The sequence below is a fragment of the Rhamphochromis longiceps genome, linkage group LG19 (genome assembly GCF_057381845.1).
Source record: "Rhamphochromis longiceps isolate RC_006_pf linkage group LG19, R_longiceps_female_GT1.1, whole genome shotgun sequence".
Lineage (NCBI taxonomy): Eukaryota > Metazoa > Chordata > Actinopteri > Cichliformes > Cichlidae > Rhamphochromis > Rhamphochromis longiceps.
Window position 1 is genome coordinate 19,243,614 of NC_140575.1, and position 22,119 is coordinate 19,265,732.

The following is a 22,119-nucleotide window of genomic DNA, read 5'->3' on the forward strand; positions in this document are numbered from 1 at the left end:
TAGCCACAGCTGCCCTGGGGCAGACTGACAGAAGCAAGGCTGCCACATTGCGCCATCGTCCCCTCTGGCCAACACCAGTAGGCGGTAGGTGAAGTGTCTTGCCCAAGGACACAACGACCAGGACAGAGTGCCCGGGGATCAAACTGGTGACCTTCCGGTTACAGATACGCTTCCCACTTTGAATAATTACAAGTCTCGCTCCTTAGAGGCAAAATATAAAGACATGAGGGCTGTCTTAAGGTTTTTTGTTGACATTTGCATAGAAATAACACTCCAGTCCACATTAACAGAGCAGGATAGTTTATTTAGATTTAAATAAACAATTTCCTAGATGTAATTTGATGTGATCTAACACATAAAAACTTCTTTATTTGAATGTGACAAATGATAATCCTTTTCCCTGATAAATTTACATGTTAAACATGACAATAAATACTCTAACATGAATGAAATTTTTTTTGCAGTGGCCTAAAACATCAGTCTAGATTCTGATTCTGGAGATGAGCGATACTGCAAGGAGTGCTTGATATTCTGAAGAATTACTAAAAACAAGAAAAAAGGTCAAATTGAAAACATGAAAAATAAAACGTTGGATCTTCTAACAATGTGGAATATTTGGTGTTGAAATTAAAACGCACAACGACAAAAAGAAATTCAAAGGTACATTCAACAGTATGGCACATCAGCTGATGTCGATCAAAACTTGAATGCCGAAAGGAAAGAGGAGGATAGTGTTCCTTCCTAACGGTGAATACATTAAAGCAGCGGTCCCCAACCCCCGGGCCGGTACCGGTCCGTGGCCCGAGAGAGTTGAGACTCTGGTGTGAAATGTATGGTTTTCAGGGTTTTTAGCGTTATTTTGTTATCGTTTTTTTTGTTAACTCTGTTTTCCTGGGTCTTTTCACGTGTGTTATGAATAAATCTGTTTTCAGTACCGGTACTAGTTTTTTATTGTATTTATCCGCGACACCTTAAAGGCCGGTCCGTGAAAATATTGTCGGGCTCAAACCAGTCCGTGGGAACCGCTGCATTATAGTACTGTTGAGTCTACCTTTTATTTACAGATACCTGCAAGGACGGGTCTACAGATCACACACATGGCGGTCCACACTTAAGAAAACATATCAGCAATAGTTTGACAGGGATGCATGGAAACAATACATTAGATAGCTTGAAAGGTGATAACCGACAACCAGACTACTACCGTCCTTGTGCGACACGTTTCGTTAACATGCACTTCAGCCCTCAAAGTGTCACGTTATAAGACCTTCTGCATCTGCGGGCAAGAACAAAAGTCTGTTTTACACTCCGCTGTTCATTTTAGTCATGGTAATGAGTCACATGGCAGGTGTAAATTGGCTTTTAAAGCCCGGGATCTTATTCACAGAAAAAGCTAATGCAGTTCAGCACACAGCTTAGATTCTCACAGATAAATGCACACCTGAAAATGTCTACCTAGTCTGTAAACACTCAACAGTTGGGAAACGTGATGAAAAAAAAGCAAACTTTATTTTCAATCCCAAGCATAAAAAAACAAAAAACAAAAAAAACACTATTAAAAAAAACAGGGAAAAAAGAAGAGAGAGAAAGATGTGTCCATTCAGGTCTGTCCGTATTTTCCATAAAAGCTTTGTAACTATAGTGCTATGAGAGGAACACTGCAACCAGGATTCTCTTAAAACTGGCTAAATGTTTCTGAAATGACAGGTTTGTCCACTTGGAAATGGCGTCTTGTGTTGCTGAAAGGTGGTCTCCAGCAGGTCCAGTGCTCCAGCACTAAGATCATAGTGTCTGGTCGTTTACTGTACATGCAGGTCCTTTTGCTTCATCGCACCATTTAAGAGCTCACCAGAACGTAGATCATCCTGTTGGAGAGAACAAGAGGAATATCTAAATAAGCATCAAGACTGGTACATAAATCCAAAAATTGTTGTTTGACAAAGGAAGACTGAGCGCCTTTTTAAAAGCTGCTGGTAGGCAGATTTTAGACAGAGCCATGCTGTGTTGCTCTCCTGTCACTACTGACTGCCTCTACCTTTCAACGAACAAATAAAGTGGTGTCCGCCTCTCTGACAAAACTACCCCAGGATCAACATATCTTCATATCCACACATTTTTTGCACTGCAAACAATAGCCGCCGTAATGAAGTCTAAGTCTCAAAGATTCTTCTCTCAGCAGATACAAATGAAAAGTAAAGTAAAGAGCAGAAAAATACAAGTGAAAAACATACCCGTAGAGATAGTAGAAGAATGACAGGAGGTAGAAAGCCAGTTTGCACCAGCCTTCTTTTTGACAGTACGCCAGGATGTCAGCGTTCATGATGGTTGTTGGGTCGTAAAGTCCTGGACAGCTCATCACAGGTCTGCTCATATACCTGCAGAAAGGCAAACATGAAAGCAGCGAGTTACACGCAGATGTGACTTGTTTACAAAGGTTTAGTTAAGTAAAACCAGGTGTTGACTCTAGGATCAGTGTTTTCGAATACGTACCTCCAGACATGATAAGCCAGCAGTGGTAAGTTGAGACAGAGGGTGAGCCACTCGGCCGCACAGAAGAACATCACGCAGAAGAAGAAGTGGATAAGATACTCTGGGAGCACCAGCTAAAGGAGCCAAGGAAGAAGACATGTCAATATTCGCATACAGCTGATAGTTCAATTCTCTTGTTCTAATTCTGACTTAGTAATGTACTGTCTAAACAAAGTTAATCAATCCACTCAATGTGTGGAATAAATGCAGAGACTTAGAAATTGAAGCACACTGATCAGAGGACAACACAATGTGATGTAACGAATCCTCAAAGGTAATGAGTCCTTTTTACAAGGAGAAAGCGGCGCTATTTAAAGAAGCAGACGTCTAAAAATTGCAGTAGCTGAAAGAATACAAGAGAAGGACTGAATCACAAATGAACTCTGGTTAAGCTATAATTTTGTGCTTTACATGTGCTATACAGGCCTTTAGTGAGGTCCAGCTTCATCTTATATTATGTAAAACACATAAACACTGCCTTATTTTAACACATGAAACAGGGTGAAAAATTAAAATCATCCATATGCAGATTTTAAGCCATTCCTCACTTGTTTAATGCTTACAAAAGGTGCCACAGTGAAGCCATATGTGGCTACGCATTGAGAAAATTAATTTGTATAATCGCCTCTTTTAGTCACTGAAGAAACATGTGGTGCTTGCATAATTTTTTTTTTAATAAACTGTTGCAAATGGATAGAGAACATGGTTAATTTCCCACCCTGGTTATGTCATGCATTATCAAGTGTGACCACAATTAAAGGGGGACAAATTGCTCTGAAGAATATCTGCGCATCCCAACATCGACATTTTCTGCAGTGAGGGTGAACCTACAGATCATTCCACTTCCTGACAAGCGCACTGGACAACACACCAGAGAAGGACCATGCTGTGAGCACGCTTAGCATTGTCGATGCAGCAGTCTGCCTCAGGTTGACAGAGTTCGAGCTGGTTGCGGGGTTCAGGGGGGCAGATGGAGGCGCCACATGGAAGCCATGCATTAAAAATAAGAGCAGAGGGCGGAGAGGAGGGGGCAACCAACAGCCCACAGATGGAAGGGTGAGGGGTGTGTGGGAAAGAGGAAGTTGCAGGAAGGACGGGACGGGCTTTAAATGTGCTGAAATCCTGCACTGTGCTGCCAAATACAAAACAACTGCACAAAAAAATAAATAAATTTATTGTGCCAACTGAGCTGAGAAAAAAAAGAGGCCAAAACTGCAAATCGGACTGTGGAGCATGTCAAGGCTTAAACGTAAAGGAACCTTCACTTTTCAGCTACGAATCACTGACCAATCAGGAGCTCTAAATATTGCTGAGCTGGAGAGTGTTTGGATTCTGCAGCCATCTGTTCTGAACCGCAGGTGATGCGGGTTAGAGCCAACACTGAGATCATAAACAGTGGCCTAGGTCTGCTAATTGCTGACTCAAATTGTAGCATTCACCTTGCAAAAAAACAAGTTGTGACATGCATTTAAGAAAACCGATGATTGAAGAATAAAACAAGCTGTCTTGGAAAAATCAAACACGCAAAGTATTAAAAAAAAAAAAAAAAAAAAAAAAAGGGGCGGGGGTTACAAAATCAAAAGACTAGTGTTCGGGCTGCTGTGATTCTATACCATCCTAACAGTTATGTGCAAGCTCTGCCAGAACTGCTGTTTCAAATGGAAAACAAGATACCCATCTCTCAGAGTTTCCTGGGAATACTCTATACTTGTAACTATATGCAAACAAAGGGTAGGTTGTAGTAAAGATCATGCATGTTTTGAGCATTTGCAAGTCTTTTCAGTTAACAGCTATTCTTAATTCATAATCAATAAGGAGGACTGTTCGTCCAAGAGTATAGTGCTTACCCACTGTTAGATATCCATTTGCTTCTACGGCCAAAAAAAGGTAGTTCAAGAAAGCTGAAAACATGCCTGTTAGCCAGTGCAATCAGTCTGAAGCTGAACTTTGAGGCGTACAGGAGAGAAATACAAAGAAGAGATTGAAAAGCCAAAAATAAAACTATAACGACCGTGTAGGTGGGGGGAGGAAATAAAAAGGATACAGGTGAGGCACAGGTGGCATGTTGTCTAATCCCGAGCTGAACCCTGACCTAAAGATTAGTTAACTGAAAAGACGTTTGCAAACACTTCCCCGTGCAAAATGACAAGACTGCAGACTGAGTTGGACTTGAGCGGGCATTTTAAAGATTGGTACAAACCTTTAATGCAATTTTGACTCTTTTAATCTTTTTGACCTTTTCAACTGTCTTTTTGTCGTTAAAAGTGGTTTAAAAAAAAAAAAAAGCAGATAAGGAAAAACAAAAAGGCTGTTAGAGTTTGACAGCTGACAAGATCACTGAAGTTATAACAGGCAGGTTATTTAGCATAACAGTGCAGAGAAATGAGAGAAAAAGACAGATAGGTGGATAAAGTTGTACTAAAATAAAGAGAACATCTTTCATCAGAGCATATCTGCATGCAAGGAAGGTATGATAGCTGAAGAGGTGAGATCACTTACCGGATTTAAAGTGTTACATTGATCTATAGGATTCTTGTAGTCAGTCTTCAGCTCATCGAAAGCGATTATCTGAAGGACCAAGGTGATCAATGGTAAAATGTTAAAAACAGAGACTCAGAGGACAGCAGGTGCAATAATATTTTACCAGGTTACACTACCCATACTGCTCTTATATACCTTCACAATAAAAATTTGATTTAATATGGATAATGCCTTGTATACTGGTGCTGTATTTACTGACTTTCAAATGGCTTTTAATACTGTGGATGAATATAAAAGCAATAGATTTAATCAATAGGTGACAAAAGGTCACCAGCTGGAAATGTTACTTGTGGTGTACCACAAGGATCTATTTCAGGTCTATTACTTTTCCCCCATCTACATTAATAACAGGTCTGAAGCTCTGTATTGTGAACTTTTTTCCCCTAATCCTAACAATATTTAACTAAAATTCTAATCTGTTAGCCTCTGACTACAGGAAAATAAGCTTTGACTTCCTCTTAGGAAAACTGAAGTTATGCTTTTTGCCAGTAACTGCAAACATAACAAGGGTAGAATTCTGTTAGCCAAATGTGACTCTGTTTGAAATTAGCTCAACTAATCATTTAACACATCTAGGAGAAACTAAAAATGTATCATGTATAAGGTAACTGCAAAAATTCCACTCCTATAGACAAAATATTAATTCATCTCAGTAAAACAAAGGCAAATGATAAATGATCTGTTCTAGTCCAACCAAACTATGACTATGCATGTCACTCATGGTTAATGGCTTTCAGAAAAGACTAAACCCCAAGTTATAATCAGCTCAAACAAACTCATCTGCTATACCCTCAGCTATACCCTCAGCTTTGTGGCTGGGGCGATTGTGGCTCAAGAGTTGGGAGTTCGCCTTGTAATCGGAAGGTTGCCGGTTCGAGCCCCGGCTTGGACAGTCTCGGTCGTTGTGTTCTTGGGCAAGACACTTCACCCGTTGCCTACTGGTGGTGGTCAGAGGGCCTGGTGGCGCCAGTGTCCGGCAGTCTCGCCTCTGTCAGTGCGCCCCAGGGTGGCTGTGGCTACAATGTAGTTTGCCATCACCAGTGTGTGAATGGGTGGATGACTGGATATGTAAAGCGCTTTGGGGTCCTTAGGGACTAGTAAAGCGCTATATAAATACAGGCCAGGCCATTTGACAAACTTTAGCATAGAATAAAAGCTACTTTTTGATTTGGCAGAGTCTTTATGCTGGATGTCCTTCCTGACACAGCCCCAAAGGGATTTCTATCTCCTCCCGAAATCAAACAGAGGATCATTTGCTTGTTAGTAAATGATTCCTCTGCAACAGGGGTGTCAAACTCAAATACACAGTGGGCCAAAATTCAAAACTGAAACAAAGTCGCGAGTTAACGTTAATATTTATTGAAATATATTTATTGAAATATATTTATTCCTCCAGATATAAGAATGAATCTTTTCTAATGGACTCAAACACGTTTTGCTGAAAAACTGAATATGGAACAAGCAAAGCTTAATACTAAACAATATATATATATTAGCTGTATAATACCTGTAGGCCAGCTCTAATAGTAATTTGGTATGGCTTCGCGGGCCAAATGTAACTAGGCTGCGGGCCAAATTTGGCCCACGGGCCAGAGTTTGACACCTATGCTCTACATTAAAGTGGTAAAATATCCCAATAACACGTATAATATTCACACCAAAACTGCTCCCTTATTCTTTCGCTTGCAGTAACCAGAGACATGTTAAAAAACAGGAACAAAAAAACTTTAAGATGCAGCACCATCTTTAAAACAAAAAAAAAAAAAGCAGAATCTAAACAAAATAGGTCATTTTATAGAAAATTAATTTACTACATCTTCGGGTATTGGGTAGGTTGTGGCTCAGGTGATAGAATACTTGTCAGGTATCCTTCGGCAAAATACTGAACCCTGATTTCAAGTGTGGATACAATCAGATAAGCTAAATTCTCATATTTAACTTATTTGTGAGGCTGATTTGTTTGAAACATGGTTTGAAATACTTAGAGAGGGTCTTTTACAGAAAGGAGTAAGATTACCTTGTATGATTGTATTACTTCAAATAAGCTTTTTAATCAGTGATATGAATGAAAATCAAAGAAAATTAGTATTTGGTTTGCATTCAAAAGCAAATTGCATGTTCTCTGTCTTCAAGTTATTTATTCACAATACAACAGGTAAGTTCTCCAATATGACCAGCCAGAAGCAGAAAACTGAAGATATCCAAACTGGAAAGTTTATTTATCTATTTATTTATTATTTATCCCAAGCCACGTCACTGATTACCTCAATCTAGTAAATGACTGAACAGCTAGTTAATTATTTACAGCTAGTTTAATGTGCTCCAAACTCCCCATGCTTACGTTGGGGTTGTGACTGCAAAACCTGGCGGTATTACACAATGCAGAGATGTGACATGTCGATAAACACATGACAGCCAAACGTTAGCTTAGCATGCTAACTAGCTAACACTGCACTCTGAGCTGGCAAGCGATACAAACAAAATAAAGGGGTATAAAACATGTAAAAGTGGTGTTTTGCTCTATATGGATGATGGGAAATAGTTTATTAAAAACACGTCTTGGTGTTAAAACTGCTAACTTGTTGTCCTAGCCGACCGGACAGGGTGTGTGCCATTCATTCCCAGGCTTCGTTAGCTCACTGTTAGCCCGTCTTTCTCATTCTTTCTACTTTTACGTCCGCACCGTTTGGCAGGCGACCTAGAAATGTGTACTTACATGCCAGATAGCGAAGAAGATAAGCGCGGCCGTTAGCAGCAGTGCGAGCATGTAGCAAAAGGCCGCGAATGTGAACGCCATTTTTCTCCGGTTCTGCTGGTCGGTTCCTGGCTCGATCGGCAGATGATGCAGGCAGCTTCCCAACCGATTACTGCTGCTTCTTCCCCTTCTTCTTTGAGTGTTAGTGGCTGCAAGTCAACCATCTTACAGCAGGGTGCGTTACCGCCACCTACTGGACCATTTACTTATCTGAAATCACTTTTAACATGCATTAGCGCCATCTCCTGGAATTTCTTTCTGAACTTCGGTGTTTTCTTTATCTCCTGGAGTCCCACAGTTTCAGGAATAGTGTCCATTGTGTGGTTTTCTATCCAGGTATGCTTTTACTGCATTGGTAGTGTGTTTATGATCATTGTTGTGCCTAAAAATGAAGTCAGGGCCAATCAGATGTTGTCCAGATGGTATTACATGATGGATCAAATTCTGATGGTACTTTTCTGTGTTCAGACACCAAGACCATCTCTGATGAAGCTCATATGACCATTTCAGTTTGAAAACAGCAGTCTCTGGAAACACATGGGTAAACATCACTGTCATTTTATTTGGACAACAGGACAAGACACTTTTATAAAGTATGGGAAAATACAAATATCTCAAGTTTCACTGATGCCACGAGGCAGCTGGTTATGACAGATGTTTCAGGTGGTTTTTTTTAGTAAAAAGGAAAGAAAATAGAATAGGCATTTAATCAGAGGACACCGAGCGCTGACAACACAATTGCAGGTTAAAGTAAAAAAAACAAAAAAAACCACTAGAGGCCAAAAACTATATGCGTTCACCACATAAAGATAAAAAGCTGTTAGAGATCCACAGGACATAACCAGATACATGGCTCATAACCAAAGGGGGCTCTTAGTTAACTGGACCTTACATTAGGGAGACTGAGTTTGATACACGATGAATGGACAGTTTCTTATACATCCCATTTAAAATAGCAACAGCAGAGGCTTTCTTTTAGAGAAATTAATGTCAGTTTGGGCACACTTCAGATATCACACCTGACGACTGTGATGCGAACCTTTTATAGCGTTCATGTGCAAATAAACGATGTCAGAGACTTTGTGTAGCTGTTCAGAAAGCATCGGTAAAGCCTTCTGTAAGGCTTACTTACTTTAAAGCATACACTTCTTCTACAGTAGCTCTCCACATTTTAGAGGTCTTTAGAATTTAGAAAGATAAATATATTCACATCTAACCCAGTACATTGCACATTTCAATTGCATTGAATAAACAGTGTTCATTTCAAGCTGTGCATATTCCTGAATTTACAGACTTTCTGAAGGGTTTTTCAGGTCATATAAAGGTCATTTAATCTAGTGGATTTGTGTTTTTCTGCTATTAGTAGACATTAAAACAAGTGATTACACTTATGTCCCCTTTGCTCCTGTTGGATAAAACCCTGCCCTTACGAATGATGCACGTGGAGCAGTTTGATTGTATGAAAACATCTTTGAGCCAGATCTCTGGGAGAGTTTCTGTTGTTTATGAGGGCATAGACGCCATCAGAGAAAAACAGGTTTTGGCCTTGCAGCATGGCCTTGGTATGGTAGCCTTTGCAATATAATATCATGCACTATCTGGAGAATTTCTGGGCTTTAATTCAGCAATATAATTCAGGGTAAAAGTGGACATTTGTAGTATTATAAATAAAAAAAAGAAGTCTGCTACTCGGGTCACTTACTACTGAGGTTACTCCTGTTTTATCACAATAAAACCAGTCTGTATTATCTGCAATACATGCATAGTACATTCTTATACAGCTTTAACTATCTGGGGCTGGTCATGCTGCTACTAATCCTTTGGGTAGTGTGCTGCACTGGCTTAAATACTGACAATATTCAGCAGGGAACCAAAAGCCAGGAAAAAATGCTGTCCCTTTGGGGCATGAAAAGCCAAATACATCCGTTTGTAAAGTGTTTGAGCTGTGTGCTCCAGCACAATGTATTTTAAAAATGCTCAAAGCTAAGAAAAATTGGGTAAACAAAAACTACAGACTGAGCTGAGGATATTAGACATTGGCACAAAAATGAGCTGCTGGCACATTCAATACATAAATATCAGCCTTTCAAAGAAAAAGCTACACCGGTCAAATCCCGCGTCTGCATGGAGAATGTAAATCGGCCAGATGCTGTCATTTACCTGCCAATTCTGGCACATCTGGCGTTTGGAGAAATCGCAGCCGTCATTCTCAAGGCTGCGACAACCATGAAGCAATTCACGTGGCTTTACATACGGATTTAAGTACGACATTCATAAACACCAATAACAGTAAGAGCTATAATGCACGATAGGAGCTAACAATCACCCTAAAGACACAGTAACCCATTTAAACAGAGTCGCCCAGTAGATTAAAATGAGGGCGGGAACTACCGCCCTGTGTAATGCAGTGTAATCATCACTGTCATGGTCGCTAGACAGAGGTTTTTGTGTGTAACTGTTCACATCTGGAATGTTTCAGTGGAAAAATATCGTTTTCCTGGAGTGTTGGATTCTTGTAATAAACATGCAGGTCGAACGCATTACCCACAATTCACACTGGTTTTTTCTCTCCTCTAAACAGAGATTTAAAAAAAAAAAAAACCTGATGACAGACTAACAGGGTTACATCTGCAGCTAAATAAGCACCACTCAAGGGCTTCTGCCAGCTTGTGTTCTTGTGCACAGGAGAAGGTGCAACGCATATCATATAGATAGATGTATTAGTGTTACTGTAAATTATAACTGAAATGCCCTTGACTAAAGGAGAGACGGAGTAAAACAAAACAGAATTGTAGCTATGATTGTTCCGAGGTTCTGGCAGGAAGTTTGTCTTTCACAATAAAAGAAATGAAATGAATATAAAGTATATACTTAGCTAACCCTAGAGACACCAGAAATAACTAAATATTAAAAAAAGACTCTCAGATTATTAAAATCTAATGAACATAAAACGGTAAAACTTAGGAGGTTCTGAGTGTAAACATCTAGAAGAAACAGAAAGTGTTGTTAAAAAGTGTTCGAATTCTTTTGAATTGTAGAAATGGTCAATTTCTGCACTTGAAGAGCAATGAGAACATTAATTCTAGGGCTGCCCCCCCAAACAAAGACTTTCTTAGTCGAGTAGAAGTTGCAATTATATGTTTCTCATATTAATTTAAGTATTTAAATGTGTATTTTAGGAGGGAGGGCTGAGAAAGAAAAGTGATAGCACAGTAATAACACTTATCCTATTATCTCAAAGTAATCCCACCCTTTAGATTTCCTGTTCATAATATGCAACTATCAGCCAAAGAGCTCAGGGAGTAGCTGTGTAAACAATAGTATCTGGCACAAATAACTGAGTGTCAGTGTCAATTAATCATGACTTGAGTCTTTGGTTGACTAATGGGGGCAGCCCTCGTTAATTCAAAACAGACACGTAAGAGAAATATGGAGAGATTGTATGGAGACAATAACAGACCTGCTTCAAACAGTATGGTCAGTTTTAGGCTGCCAGATCGGTGAGGTTTAATAAGTGCCAGAAATGTTGGCAGTCACAGAGAAGCATTCAAACTCTTGTAATTGTGTGCACCTTCTGGCATCTTATGAGTTGTACTGAGCGTTAAACGCCACCGAGCAGGCCTAAAACAGACGACTGCAAACACTATTTAAATCAGGTCTGATGCAGGGAGGAGGGAAAGGTTAACTGTGGTGTGTTGTCTCCAAGAGATGTCACGAGTTGTGCAATCAGGATTCTCCTCGTATCCCAGACCCCTGGAGGAGGTGATGGGTTTAGCGAAAGAATCCAAGTTTCTCTCTAAGCCATTCCTCTGTGAGGTCCTCTGTGTTTCTGATCTCAAACACCTTGAAAAGAAAAGGAAGGACTATCACTTTCTCACACGGCTGTGGGGGAGTTTTCACCCATTTTTCTTTACAACATTGCTTCAGTTTATTGAGTTTGCAGGTATGAGTTTATGCACAGCTCTCTTAAACTCCCACCCCACATTTCCCTGCATTTCAATCTAGTTAAGGTCTGATCTTTGACTGGGTCATTGCAACGCCTTGATTCTTTTCTTTTTCAGCCATTCTGTTGTAGATTTGCTGCTGATGTTGGGATCACTGTCCTGTTGCATGACCCAGTTTGGGTTAAGCTTTAGCCGTTGAACAGATGGCCTCACATTCGACTCTAGAATACTTTGGCATACAGAGGAGTTCACCGTGCAGACCCACTGACTGAAAGGTGCCCAAATCATCACCCCTCCACCGCCGTGCTAACAGCTGGTACAAGGTGTTTGTGTGTCTTTCTGCCTAAAGGATATTGTTCCAGACGTCTTGTGATTTCTTTAGATTCTGCTTTGCAGACATAAGTTGTGCTGCCATGTTCTTTTTAGAGACAAGATGCTTTCTCCTGGTAACCCTTCAAAACAAGCCATACTTTTTCAGTTTTCTCTGATGAACATTTGAAATGCATAGTGAGGCCTCTATGGACTGAGATGTAGCTCTTAATTTATTTGCAATTTTTCTTAGCATCGCATGCTCTGATCAGATTTGCTGCTATCAGTTGATCAAGTGATTAGCAGCACTCCCCACTTACTCTGTGTGTAGGGGAGTACTTAGTTTTTCACAAGGCTACACAGACCCTGTGAAACTTTCTTTTTCATATGACTACATTACATGGCACATGGCAATCTACACAGCAGTTCTTGACATATTTCAGTTTGGACCACAGTGGTGGGCTGCACTGCGCGTCGATAGATCTATGCAGTTAACACAACTGATAGAAGTAATTCAAATTTATACTACCAGTTTATTTAATTTTAAACATTAATGTGGCAAATACAAGAATATAAGAGCTGCACCAAATACACCCATGACACTGGCTCATTTCATGAAAAAAATATCCCAAATATGGACAAAAAATATTCTCAACTACCTCCTCCTTTAAGTTGATTTTTTTAAATACAGTGTTTTAAGCATTTCTAAAAATTTACAAGGTCTCAAAGTCACATGGATTTTTATACATTTTAATTTGTGTTGTTTCTTTTTGAGCCCTCATAATTTCATAGGTAGAGGAAATAGCCACATTACATTTAGAGTGGGCTATATCATTTCACCAGTTTGATGTCAGCAAAGTGACATTAAACTGGTGTATCATAAAAGTCAAGTCAATTTATATATAAGCACATTTAGAAACAACAGGGATTGACCTAAGTGCTATACAACTAAATTGAATAAATCAGAAAAGGAAAAATACAGAAAAATAGAAAACAAATAACACAGAAACAATAGAAAAATATCAAAACTCAGTCTTATTTAAAACCTTTACTAACCTTGGTCAGCTCGACAGTCTGCACCAGCTTGTTTTTGCTTCCTGCGTACATCATCTGCTGCTCTGGTCTGCAACCTGCCAAACACAAAATCAGCAACTTTGACAAAAGTTTAGCAAACAGTAGTTACCTAAGTTTTGCTCTAAGTGTACGTATATTTAAAAAGTAATCTCAGAGAGGTTCATACCCACGGGGCTGGAGAAGATGAAGCAGAGGGGATAAGACACACGCCCGTCGTCATGTTCGTACTTATAACTGTAGACGATAAATGTTCCTGGTGCTAAGGACTGAAACTAACCAACATAGATAGATCACATGTAAGACAAACCCACCGCCTAACCGTTCCATGTGACATATAGGCTGCTTACAACGATTATAATTCATTTTATGCTGATAAAATATTGTTAAAATAAGATCTATTCAAAGGATATCTTGGCTGTCTCTCTGGCAGCTCGTCCTTTAGATCATCAGGAGAAATATCCTAAAACAAACAGAAAGAGTTCAGTTGACATTATCAAGAAAAGCAATCATCTACTAACATCCAGCACCTGGCAGGCTGTCAGGTCAGAGCTTAATGAGTTCACCGTCACTTCTTTCAAACCATACACTGCTATCTAATTAAACATTTAAATTTTAAACCTGATTTTTAAATATTGTTGAATGTATTTGAAAGATAGAGTAATATAAAGCTCACCTTATGCTCTTCCTCCAGAATAACCAGCTGCTTGTCTTTATCAATCTTCACTGAATGGTACAACAAGAATATAAAAGCTGCATTAAAACAGTCACATTTTACAAGCAGTTGTTTAGTGCTTCAAAAATGATGATGATCAAGGGGGGAAAAATCAATATTTTGGGCTGCAAAGCTCTAAAACGTGACCGTGAGTCTGAGTCCATGTCGTGCAAACAAACGGCTAATCCCATTTGACATTTTGATCCAGAGATGGATCAGGTTTGATACACACAGCCTGCTGCATTCGGAGGCAACTCATTCTTTCCTGCATACAGAACAGCAGCTACCTTAAAGTTGTATCTAATACCAGGAACATTTTCTTTTGTGCTATATTTATAACATTTGACTTTAACTGCAACAAACCACAGAGAATTGTACAATCCATGTCAAACCACAGAATGCTCACAATTACGTTGTAACCACTGCTGATTGAACTGCTGCCCATCTTGGCGAGGACACTCTTTTTTGAATCTCAAGAGTCACACAAGTTAGCAATCTAGAAGCTCTACGAGTATTAAAAGCTCCCTAGTGGAAAACAAAAAACGAATTTCAAGTTACTCCGATTTTTATGACTCAGATTAAAAATTCAGGAGAGACACTGCTCAGAGTCTGTGACTTACTGATGATCGCTGCATTGTTGGTCTCCTTCCGGAAACGAAACTCCTTCAGCTTTTTAACCAGATCTTCATCCACTTCACACACTACCAGTGATTCACTCTGATCCGGTGTGGGAAAACAAGGCAATGGAAACAAATAAATGAATTTCAAATACATTAACAATTTAATATACAAGTCACTCGACACACAAATTAAACTGTATATTACTTCTTTGGGGGTTGATGCAAAGTTAAACAAAAGTTTATTATCTTTATTTTTTATTTTGTGTGATAAGCAGTTGACATATTAATCATTCAAGCATTTAAAAGGGCACCTATGAAGGAATTACAGTCAACTTAGCAAAGAACTATCATATATCTACAGCTGATGAATGGTATTTTAAAGAAACAGGAAAGGAATCCACCAAAGACCTGTAACTCAAGACCAGAGATATGCATCTGGCCCTTCACCTGAATCCTCATACTTTTCACTCAATCCTGATCAGCAATGGCCTCAGTGGAAGGGCAACTGTCAAGAAACCATTTCTAACAAAAACAGCTACGGTGGAGCTACGGTGTTGGTGATGTTGTCAAAAGTGTTAGTGTCAGATTTTGATCCTACCATCTAGAAATCAACTGATATGCAACAGCTGATTTTTTTATATGACAATGATCCCAAAGGAACTGTCAACATTACTGAAGCAGTGTGGGATCATCATGGCAGAGAACAGAAGAAAAGGCAGGCAGATTTCAAAGAAGAGCTTTGAATAACTTTCAATAACCCTGGAGAACTATTCCGAAAATTACTGTTGTGGGATTTCTCTTTAGTGTATTGTCCTGTAATGTATTGTCTTGCTTTCATGTTACTTAGTTTAGTATGGGTTGTGGGATCTCTCTTTAATGTATTGTCTTGATGAAATGCCTTCATGTTACTTAGTTAGTATTAGAGATGGCACGATACCACTTTTTTATGTCCGATACCGATATCATAAATTTGAATATCTGCCGATACCGATATGAATCCGATATAGTGTTTTTTAATCAACAAAACTGTTTTTTAAATATCTTGCTGCATTTTGTATAAGTTCATACTCAAGTTTAAAACAACAACTACACTAAAGCTATTCTGTTATACCTGTATGCAAAAAAAAAATATTTCATAGTTCAGCAATACTGATCAATCTAATAAACTTAAACCTACACCATCCTCCCTATTCTGGTATTTTAAAGAGTACTTAGCATAAATATTAAGCAACCTAACTAATAGGGCTCCAACTCCCAGCAACAACAAAAATAAATAAATAAAAAATAGGGAACCACCCCTCACGCTCCACCTCATGATGCTTAATCGACGTAATCAACCTTAATTTGATGCAGTGTGAAAAAAAATGCACAGAAATCAATTATTTTTCAAGAAATATTAAATAGATTCAACATCTTTCTTCAACAAAATTGCAGACTGCACAGATGGTACCTTCCCAAAGGAAAAAGTACTATAGCTTACTAGGGTATATTAGACTTAATAGTTACTATATACAGTAATTGACTTCTATTCATTTTACATCAAATTAAAACTTTGGGTGTCAGATAATTATTTATTAAAAGCTAGACATTTTAAATGAGAATAAGAAAGAAAAGTATGTCTTTGTGCCCCCTTTTCCCTGTTAATGCCCTATCGGCCCCCCTGGCTAAACTTTGCTAGATCCGCCCCTGCACAGTTACCAGCGTCAGCTACGTAGAAAAAGATCCTCGAGTAGAAAGTAATATTAAATACATTCTAACAACAGCTGATCAAGCTTAAACGTGCTGCTGTTGTTCAGCCGCTGGTTTCCTCTTTCTGGTGCAAAGTGGGCCAAAAGCAAACTAGAGACACGACTGGCGACAGAAAAGCCGATCAGCTGATCGTTAAGCAGTTTCATGATTGAAGTAGCAGCAAGAAGAGGCAGTCGTTTGTTAAGCTTAACGCAGGAATGCTTTACAAACATTCAGAGATGGACTTACACACTTGCTTTACTTCTCTCGGGGATAACTTTGTCGGAGATGAAATGCCGGGTTGCTAGCGAAGCTCCACATGCTATCCAGACCACCGACAGGTCCTGCATGCCACAGCCGCTCTATCACGTGATGCATACTGCTCCGACGTGCTAACGTTCTGAGGTGAGTTACGGCGTGTTGCAAGTTTTGTGAGGTGCTTTCGTGATATTTAATGGATCGGATTACATTTTTTATTTTTCTCAGATATCCGATCCAGTAATTTAGGTCAGTATCGGACCGATACCGATACGTAATATCGGATCGGTCCATCTCTAGTTAGTATGTCTGGTTCACACCTCATTCACGCTGGGAAACAGACGGTGAGAAACTGGTGAATGTCTCCCAGGATGCGGAAGCTCACACAGGAAGGCTTGACCCCAGAGTGGGGGAGATTCACACAGGTGATAGAGAGTCTGTCTGTTTAGAGCCAAGGTGTGAACTGCAACTGTAAAAGCCTTTTGTTCTGTGACTGTAAAAGGACCTGAACTGTTCATTGTCAGAGACGACTTTCAGTGCCCCCTGACTGACTTCCCTCCTTAGGCATGAGATAGCTGAAATAAAGGTGTTGTTACAACTCATCGTGTCTGCAGGCTTTGGTAATTAAAATTTCCACAACAGTACTAAAAGAAATCACAAGAAAGCTTGGCTAAAAGAGTTCAGACTGAAGAATAAAGGCAGTATTAAGTATTCACATAATTAAGTTCATTAGAATTGTACAAACTCTGTTTTTGCCTTACATACTGTAATTCCATGCATGTTTGCACATTTCAATAAACTGCCACACACATTTCACGTTTCACAAAACATAAAGACATGAGGGGGGCAGCCTAAAGTACTGTAAAGCAAATGTTCTAGCAGCGCCATGATGAAGTCAGAACATTCATATATGATTGACTTTTTCCTGATGTGAGGTAGATGATTTTATATAGTCAATGATACTGTGGTTTAATAGTTCCAGACTGCCGGGGGATTCCCATGATGCATGGGTCTGCTGGAGGTTTCTTCCTGTTAAAGGGAGTTTTTCCTTCCCACTGTCGCCAAAGCGCTTCTTATAGGTGCTCATATGATTTTACCTGTTGTATTATTGTAGGGTCTATCTTACAATATAAAGCGCCTTGAGGCAACTGTTGTTGTGATTTGGTGCTGTATAAATAAAACTGAATTGAATTGAATAATGAAGTGGAAAACAGAAAACACCGCTATTACTGCATTGATGTGATATTAGTAACAAAACACAGTTGCAGTAGTACATATAAAGAGCATCTTACACACTGTGACATTCAAGCAGAAAATGAAATCAGCAGAAATTTTACATTCATCCTAATCTACTGCTATATGTGTTAATTTTAATTAATATTTGAAGACAGCTTATCGGTAAGAAAGACAGCTGATTGTGGCTTTAAGTGGTTTTCATGCAATTTACTACTTTGTCATAGCAGCTATATCCTGAATTAGTGAGCCAGGGTAAAAAAAAAAAAAAAAAAGAACAAAAAAACCCACCAATGCTGGTGCAATTTTTTGTTTTGTGTAAATATTTCTGTCATGTTTACAGTTCCAACCTCAAAACGGAAACTCCATGTTTTGGATTTAAAAGATTTGTACTTTCGTGAGGAGCTTCACGTCTTCTTGACCTCTGCTTAACTTTGCTGTGTCTTTGTGAGATATGTTATCCTGTGTTTGTGTATAGTAGTGTAATAGAGAAAGAAAGGAAAAAATTATAAAACAGAGGCTTTTTAAGAACACCGAATAATCAGCATGTCTCTTCCTGCAAAAGTCCAATATGATGCACAGGATTTCATCCAAAAAACAAATAAATCGATTAAATTAAATGAAAAATCAATGCACCAGCCTGAACAGGATTTCATTTCTCTGAACCTTTGTCACGTCCACACACAACATTACATAACACCATCATAAAGACATAAACTCTCCACGAGTCTCTTCAGACTCTCTGAAATCTATAATTACACCTTGGAGAACAGATGGCTGGTGGGAGTCGGGATTTCACTGAGCTCAAGGAAAGATCTTCATAGATTAAGAGGAGGCTGGAGTGTCTGTCGCTGCTGGGACTCTTTAAAAACAGGATGCATGGGGAAGGGATTAGGGACAGCCAGGACAATGAAAGCTGGGGATGGCCAAAGGGTTACTTCTGGTTCAAATTCCTCCAGTCAATGACAGCTAGCTCATGAGTTTGGCTGCCAATTCAACCAGGAAATGAGAGCCAGTTAACTTAAACCACCAGTTAATAATGGACCCGGTGTGTTTATGCAGTAAATCAGTAACACTGCTCTAATGAAGATAGCTGAACTGCCATGACACGCAGCGAAAGACCCAGAGGGAAACGAGATTCATCTGGACAAACAGCCGAGCTAACGTTAAGGCAGCTCCCAAAACCCAGACGTGTTGAAGCACATCAATGCAGACTGCTGCATCAAGCCACCCGCGCCCAGCTGCAGGAAGTGCAACAGCTTCGCCTTCAAAATATAAACATGCACAAACTTGCTCTAACCTCATACTAAATAATGTCTTGTTTTCTTCATTTAAACACCTAAACTACAAATGTTTAGTTGACAATTAAAAACAAAAACCAAAGAAACGTCACTTCTACACCTCATGAACTTAAACTACTCTTTTTTTTTTTGCCTTTTCTATTGTTATTATTAAATATATTGCAATGTTCTCCTGAATTATAATCAGGCTGCTCTAAAATGTCCTTGGAAAGGTTTCAGTTGAATAAGTTAACTGAGACGAGGGAGAGAGCGAGAGAGAGACAATATTTCTCCCATACTGGCTTCCCTTGATTGGCTCCCTGTTAAATCCAGAATTCACTCTCAAACGACTTATTTACTTGTGGTTCCCAAAGTTTCTTAAAGTAGAATGGGAGGCAAAGCCTTCGGCTTTCAGGTCCCTCTTCTTTGGAACCAGCTACCTGTTTGGAATCAGGAGACAGACATCCCGTCCATTTTTAAGATTAGACTCTAAACTTTCCTTTTTTTTTATAAAGCATATATGTAGGGCTGTATCAGGTGACCCTGAGTCCTGGTTTAGTTAGTCTGCTGAGGGATGCACTGAGTATTTCTTATTCATTCACCTCTATTCACTCTCTCTGTTTATCCACCACTTTGCATTTAATCATTAGTTATTATTAATCTCTGGCTCTCTTCCACAGCTTGTCTTTTGCCCTGTCTCCTTCCCCTCCTCCCAAATGATCATGTCAGATCGGCTGGCCCTCCTTTAACTTGGTTTAACTGGAGGTTTCTTATTGTTAAAAGGGAGCTTTTCTTTCTCACGGTCACCAAGTGTTGAGGTTTCTTTCTAATATTGAAAAGTCACTAAAATATAAAGTCCCTTGGACTAATTTTTGTAACTGTTATTGTATTTAATAAGTGGTATATTCAAGAAAGTTCAATTTTAATCATTGAGTGCTAAAATTAAGACTATGTGTCTTACAAATTCATAATTTAGTGGAGATAAGCACCACAGTGAAAACGTACAAAGCACAAAATAATCTTGATCCAAACTGGATTCAGATGTTGTGTGAAAATAGAAAGACAACGTGTGAATTCAGAGGGAAAGGTCACCTGAAAAAAGGAAAAAAATAAATAATAAAAATATTTTAAAAACAAAAGATGTATATCTGTTAGAGGGGTAAGCGTGTAGAGTAACTGGAATAAGGACCTAGTATTGTATTATTTACAACGTAATTATATTTTTTTAAAGGTAAAAGAGAGGTAATATTTAGTTTTGTCCTAGTTTATTTTTTATTCTTAATACTTAGTGTCAAAATCTAGTTTTAAAAAGTGTCGAGATTTAGAATATGCAGTACATAAAGGTTCATCTTTCACCTTTTCGGCCATTTGTGCCATTTATTTATTCGTTTAGATTAAGAAATGCTAATAATGACCCAAATTAAAATATATTTTTCAATTTATTTTACGGCACAGCGTTCTGGGTTTTTTATTTTGAAATTCATGGCAGGAAACGCGTCACTTATGCTACGGCTGACTTGACAGGGTGGAACTAATGCCATGCTAGCAGGCTAAAGCTAGCCAATCTGCGACCTTACTTTTTCCTCAATAAACTCCGCATCTGCCAACAGCACACGATTAAAACGCAACGACGAAGCTCGCAGCAGCTCACTTGCAAAGAAAACCGAGTAACTTACCATTGTTGTGGAGTTAATAAATTCCCCCGGAGCTGCAGCGGCTGTTCTGAATGGTAGGGACGCTTTCAGTGTTTTTTCGTTTTTTTTCCACCTCACATCATCTTGTGACTGGTTTGACCAATCCCATACAGGCGCCCCCTCCTTCAAAAGTTTCCTGTAAATCTGTGCTCAGTCTAATTTAGAGTTAAATTTGAGTTTGAAATCCAGCGTCTTACGTTAAAAACACTGCTAAGTCATTTTTAAACGACTCATACTCGTTACTATTTAATAACAGTTGATACTTCTGCTTATTGATTCCCACCTAGGCTGTATTTCCTGCTGGGACATCAATAATGTTTCAGTGTAGTTAATTCAATATGACCTCAACTGAGAAATGATTACTTATGCTTTTACTTGGAATGCATGATTAGAACCTTCAGAGTATTTCACTAAATTAATTTGGTAATTATTTTAAACAAAGTGAGATTACTTATTCTTAAAAATTATGTTAAGACATGACAAACAGTGTTTGGATGAATAAAAGTGAGGCTTTCAAACTGTAACTAAAAGGAGAAGTGTTCTGTAGTTTTATAGAGGGTGGTAGGAAATATTTCCTTTATATTAGCTCAGCAAGTCTGTGGCCACACTTCAGAACAATATTCATTATATAAAAACTATTTCCTTTTATGTCTACAGGCTCAGTCTCTTCAGAGTGTAATATTATTAATCAAAGTATAATAATAAACTTATTAATTTATTATATTTTAATGTTATGTGGAATATTTTAATTATTTTTAATCAAAGCTGAGTACCAGATTCCACACAGTTTCCGCTAAAGCATAACATCAATTTTTTAATGCTAACATTGAGTTGTTTTGCTTTGTGCGCACATATACTAGAGATCCCGGTAGAGCAATTGAGACCCGATTTCAAAATAAAAGTGATCTCTAGGTTAACCAGCACATTTACATCAGTCCAATATGAATCCTATAATCATGAAATAAATAACAATAGAGAAATAAAAATTATTTTAAAAAAGGTGATATTACAAATAACAGAAATATTTGAATATTACACATAGTAACTATAATCACATTTAAAAAATAACATTTAATGAGATGTGTACGGCAATTACAAGTAAAACCACTGTCCAACAGACTAATTTTAAAATTAAAAACCAGACTGACGTCTTCTGTGGAAACAGAAAACAGTAATTTTGATTGACAGTAAAATTGATATTTTGTAATATTTGCATTTCTGTAATGTTATGTTTTTTATATGATTGATAACGTGTTGGTTAATGTTAAACTCACGTTCGCCTTAAGATTGCTTTTGTTTTGAAATCGGGTGTCAGTTTCTCTTGCCGTAGAACTTAGTATATACACACAACGCAAACCAATTTGTGTGCTGGTTTGTGCTCGAAAGCCACCATTTCTTACCGTAATTCCTAGAATACATACACATAACACAACTGACGACAT

The 22,119-nt window shown here is 38.6% G+C and overlaps 2 protein-coding genes across 2 annotated transcripts; both read right to left on the reverse strand.

Moving 5' to 3' along the window:
* Window positions 1–854: 854 nt before the first annotated feature.
* cnih1 (cornichon family member 1) lies at window positions 855–7,947 on the reverse strand. Its single transcript, XM_085392522.1, has 5 exons — window positions 7,787–7,947; window positions 5,029–5,097; window positions 2,491–2,603; window positions 2,232–2,375; window positions 855–1,865 (listed from the first exon to the last, which is right to left on the reverse strand). The coding sequence occupies exons 1-5, from the start codon at window positions 7,865–7,867 to the stop codon at window positions 1,838–1,840; spliced, it is 435 nt and encodes a 144-aa protein (XP_085248648.1). The 5' UTR covers window positions 7,868–7,947; the 3' UTR covers window positions 855–1,837.
* A 420-nt stretch (window positions 7,948–8,367) lies between these two features.
* Window positions 8,368–22,119, reverse strand: gmfb (glia maturation factor, beta). Its single transcript, XM_085392243.1, is given in 9 exon segments — window positions 8,368–11,668; window positions 13,135–13,208; window positions 13,319–13,399; window positions 13,561–13,612; window positions 13,826–13,875; window positions 14,485–14,581; window positions 20,660–20,686; window positions 20,688–20,750; window positions 22,078–22,119. Coding segments are annotated over 9 exon segments (558 nt in total). The 3' UTR covers window positions 8,368–11,596.

What these genes read in the sequence shown, in the direction of transcription:
- cnih1 (XM_085392522.1), bottom strand. Translation starts at nt 7,867, where the DNA reads ATGGCGTTCACATTCGCGGCCTTTTGCTACATGCTCGCACTGCTGCTA. An exon ending in TCTTCTTCGCTATCTGGCAT is followed by an intron (nt 5,098 to 7,786) that starts GTAAGTACACAT and finishes TTGGTCCTTCAG; the next exon opens with ATAATCGCTTTCGATGAGCT. An exon ending in CTGGCTTATCATGTCTGGAG is followed by an intron (nt 2,376 to 2,490) that starts GTACGTATTCGA and finishes GCCTTTCTGCAG; the next exon opens with GTATATGAGCAGACCTGTGA.